This window comes from Quercus robur, chromosome 10, assembly GCF_932294415.1.
Source record: "Quercus robur chromosome 10, dhQueRobu3.1, whole genome shotgun sequence".
NCBI classification, from domain to species: Eukaryota; Viridiplantae; Streptophyta; class Magnoliopsida; order Fagales; family Fagaceae; genus Quercus; species Quercus robur.
In genome coordinates, this window is record NC_065543.1 from 42,091,437 (window position 1) to 42,096,004 (window position 4,568).

At 35.0% G+C, this 4,568-nt stretch overlaps 1 protein-coding gene across 1 annotated transcript; it reads left to right on the top strand.

Annotated features, from left to right (window-relative positions):
* The first annotated feature begins 2,558 nt into the window (after positions 1 to 2,558).
* Positions 2,559 to 4,204, top strand: LOC126703085 (inactive protein RESTRICTED TEV MOVEMENT 2-like). The gene is made up of 2 exons (XM_050401991.1): positions 2,559 to 2,803; positions 3,437 to 4,204. Exons 1-2 carry the CDS (start codon positions 2,668 to 2,670, stop codon positions 4,039 to 4,041), a joined length of 741 nt encoding a protein of 246 aa, XP_050257948.1. The 5' UTR covers positions 2,559 to 2,667; the 3' UTR covers positions 4,042 to 4,204.
* The last annotated feature ends 364 nt before the right edge of the window (positions 4,205 to 4,568 follow it).

The following is a 4,568-nucleotide window of genomic DNA, read 5'->3' on the forward strand; positions in this document are numbered from 1 at the left end:
AAAATGAATTAGATGGTACCAATAATAAATACACCACTAAAAAAAATAAATTCTTAAACTTTTTAATTTGATCGAATAAAGAAGTTGCAGTGCCAAACATATATAGATAAAGTGAAACAACCTTATCATTCCACACACGTGCCAGGCAGCCTACAAAATTGAACAAGCCGATCTCATAGACCCACACACAAAAAACCACAACTACAACTTTGAGCAATAATGACAATTGCTTATCAAATAAGAGAAAAGCCCAATATAATTTTATGGCCAAACAGATGTCCATATAAGTTGTACTCATCAAACCAACACTGCTGGAGTTAACAATCATCATCATCATCACCCAGTCCCAGAGTAGAAGAATAGAACCAAAATGGAAGCAAGGCAGAACATTGTTGTAGTGGTTTGCAAAATAGTGTCAAGATTTGTTCTTAGCATAACAAACAATGCAACAAATTTTCCAATCCACTGTTTTTGGCTAGATATATAATTTTGTTATTGATAAGATTCTACTTTGCCTACTATTTTTTTATGTTATTATCCAATTTCCAGACTTATTATAAAAAAATAAAATAAAATAAGAAAGAATAAGAAAAAGATTACCACCGGGCCTTGTAGCCTGAGTGGTACCCGGTTCCTCTTGTAACCGCTAGTGCGGGGTTCTATCCCTCGCAATAAACAATTACCCAGCAAAAAAAAAAAAAAAAAAGATTAAGTGACCATTTCAGAAATTCATAGTGGGAAAGAAGATAAGAGAGAAGATAGAACAACCTAAAAGTTTATGTGGTTTGGGCTTTGTGGCCTACATCCAAGGGATAAGAGGCGTACAATAGAAAAAAAATAATTGAATTTAAATTTCATATTGATTGTCTCAATCCCACAATTTTCTCTACCAATCAATCTCATGGTTTCTCTTGAAATTAATGTCTTGATTTGGTCTTCATTGACATGAAAAGTGAATTATACTTTCCAACACTCTCCCTCAAGTTGTGCACTAATCTCTAATGAAATGCACAACTTGTAGAAATTGAATCCAAAGCTTGATAGGTCTTCCAAATTTTCGTCCTTCCTCTTTGTTTTTTTAGTACAAGAAATCAAACGACAAAATTGAATCTTGGTATGAACATTTAGGTGCTTAATGGCATATGAAAATACCGCCATTAAAATGGAAAGTCTCCCTTAATAAGAAACAACAAGAAACCCTTCTATGGAAATGTTACTATAATATTGATGTGACAAAATTCATCGCTACAGTGCAAGGTATTAGGAGCAAGAATCGAATAGGTAAAATTACCAATATGCAAGAAAATACGTTTATTTGGGAGAGTCTCACAAAACTAACTAGAGAGGGGTGTCAACATGAATCTAGTCGACTCTGACGATCTTCAACTTGAGTTTTGCTCATCATACTGTGGGGGCAGCTCGACTACCTTTTGGATATTCGACCTTATCCTGTATCTAGACCAAGCTTGGCCAAGGGACCCCTTAGTGCCTTCTTGAGGGTGGGTTTAAAGGCCTATGTCATCTCTGCCATTAGTTGAGTAAAAGTTCTACTAGGTGCTTGTTGGTGACTCCCATAATTGTGCAAGGAAGACTCCCATGTTTATTGCCCCAATAATTGAGTAAAGGGCACTCTATGGGTGATGATAATGGGATTGATAAGGAAAAATCTTCTATTCAAGAGAGAGACTATCCTTAGTGCCACAAGTGACTTTGTAGAAGACTCACACGTGAAAGTGAGATTTGTCAGCATATTCACATTTGACTGGTGTGGTTAATTAAGTGATAAAGTTCATATTGGATAATAATGATAAGAGTGAGTGGTTAATATAACATAATTAAATCTAACCTCATAGTTTTAAGCTTTTAGATAAAGTTATATCCCTATATATTATATTGATTACTCAATTGAAGTCTCCTCAAAGTGATATCTACCCAACAACCATTTTATATTCTAAATTCTTTTAGTCAGTTTTCAATTTCAGAGGGCCAAATATAATTTTCTTTTAATCTTAACTTTCAATTTACATATATAAAAAAAATAGAATTAAAAAATAAATAAAAATCAGGGGGCTATAATTTCTTGTATTATATTGGCAGCTGCTAAATTGCCCCGTTCGTAATCATAGAATTGTTCATAAAAATTATTAAAAAGGCAAATGGAATCATAATCAATTAATCCAGATGCACTTTCAATAAACAATCCCCAGCACTTCTACAATTGGGGAATAACACAAAAGCTCTCTTTGCGATTTTGTGTAACTTCTGGAAAACTAATAAATATTGTTTATGGGCATCTGATCTGACCAAAGCCATTGAATGCGTGGTGTATGTATGGCATGGAAGCATATCTTAGGACAGTGAACTACGCCAAAAGAGGTCTTCTGTTGAGTTTGGACACAAGGAAAGCAAAGCATACCCTGTTGGAAAACTACGTAGTCCCCAGCACACAAAATTTAATAATCCAACAGGAGAAAGTTTGGAATAAAGATGCATGTTACCACTTACCACAAGAAAAGTCATCTGAATTTGAATGAAAAATGTGAACTTGATTAGCTCATCATTTTTATGTCCTATAAATAAGATATGCATTTCGGCATTACTAAGCATCACTATTAGCCCAACATCCATCGTATCCAACAAAGTTCAGTTTTATTTTGTGGATCATCCATGGCTATGGAAAATGTTAGACGTAGGGGTATCGGAGGGAGAGCACCCTCGCGCGACCATATTTTTGAAGAATTTGTACCTTATTCAGGGTGGACAGAGGATGTAAATGGTCGTTATCTTCTCATCGATCTGCCTGGTAATGAATCTTGTCACTATTTCAATCTGATATCTGAATATTCTTTATGTAGAAAAAACCTTTTTTTAACTAGATGTTTAAAGAGGAAAACCTTCACTTCACTTTCCATAATGTTCGGCTAATTGTGCCCATCAATAGTCGCATCAATGATTCTTTCAAGGATAAATTTAATTATTAAGGCAAAGTTTACTGTCTTCATCATGGAAAAAATTTAGATTTTTCTCCATTGAAAGATGAGAATACCTTTTGAATCAATTGTTCAGTGAAATTTTAACATGCATCTTGATCATGGAAACTAGATGATCTTTGTGGATTTACAGATAAAATGCAACTCCTTCAGACGGCCTTCATAATTGATAAAATGGGACATCCATTTTTGTTAGGCATTTGAATTTCAGACAGGCATCCAAACTTATGAAGAACACAAGCATTTACCCTTTCAATTTCAAAGGGAATTTTTGCAATTTCCCTACAAAAGTTGCCGCATGTATCTATAGAATTCACATAGAAATGAATTAGTTTCCAGCTAATTAAAAAGTTTATGATTTTTTTATTTCTTTTATTTTAACAGTTGATTTTATTCATGGATGAAAACGAGGACCATGGAATTAATTTTCCTCATTTTTGTTTTAGGTTTCAAAAGGGAAGAGGTTAAGCTTAGTATTGATGGATCAGGCAATATGACGGCCACTGGACAAAGGCAAGTAAATGAGGACAAAATGGTTTATTTTGACCAATCATTTAAATTGCCAGAAAATTCAGATGTTGATAAGATATCCGGAAGATTTGAAGGTGAGATTCTTTATGTAACTGTCCCAAAGCAAGCAGTAGAAGAAAAGAGAGAACATGAGACTGTGAAAGAAAATGTCAGTGATAAAGCAAAACAAATAGAACATGAAAAGCCTATCAATGATGAAAGTTTGAATAGAGATGACCACCACCACCACCACCACCACCGCGACAAGCCTGGTAGTATCCATGGCCACGATAGTGAGATGGAGAAAAGAAGCAACACTGGTAATATTCATGGCCACGATAGTGAGACAGAGAAAAGGAGCAGCAGAAATGCCCCCATGTGTTTCTCCAAAGAGACAATAGAGGGATGGGAGAATGAATCTGGTCTTTTGGGAAGTGCTGTGAAGTTGCTTAAAAGGAACAAGGGGATTGTTATGGCAGCTGTATTAGCGTTTTCACTAGGGGTATTGGTAACACGTAAGTTGGAATCACCTGGATATTGAGGAAGCTCTCGACCCTGCACTGTATGCAGTGTCTGCCCTCATATCATTATTATGTTGTCTGCACTGCAGATTTGTAATTACAGTAGCCTAAATCTACCTATGTACAGAATAAAAATGCTTTGCAAATATCCAAATAAATGAGAACCATACAATTTCTCCTTTCTCTATTCTTTCTTGAATTTTCTAGACTATATGATTTTTCTCTCTTTGAGCCTTACTTAAGAGATAAATCTTTACAAGAGGTATTAGAATGACCACAAAGTGCTTACCATGAGCAAAATTTGTGCTTGATTATATTTTGCAATTAGAAAAGAAGGCTCAAATTACAAAGCCAAGGGCAGAGTCATAGAATGCATATAGGCACTGTTTGAGTTTTCTTATCAAAGATTAAAAGACCTGTAGGATTTAAGCCAAGGGCAGAGTCAACTGCTAACAAGAATGTCACTAACAACCTTTAAAATGTCTATGTGAGAAGCAGACTTCCTTGGATTTTAAATCAAGAGCCTCTTACTAAATTATATGAGCTA

What these genes read in the sequence shown, in the direction of transcription:
- LOC126703085 (XM_050401991.1), top strand. Translation starts at nt 2,668, where the DNA reads ATGGCTATGGAAAATGTTAGACGTAGGGGTATCGGAGGGAGAGCACCC. An exon ending in TCTTCTCATCGATCTGCCTG is followed by an intron (nt 2,804 to 3,436) that starts GTAATGAATCTT and finishes TTTTTGTTTTAG; the next exon opens with GTTTCAAAAGGGAAGAGGTT.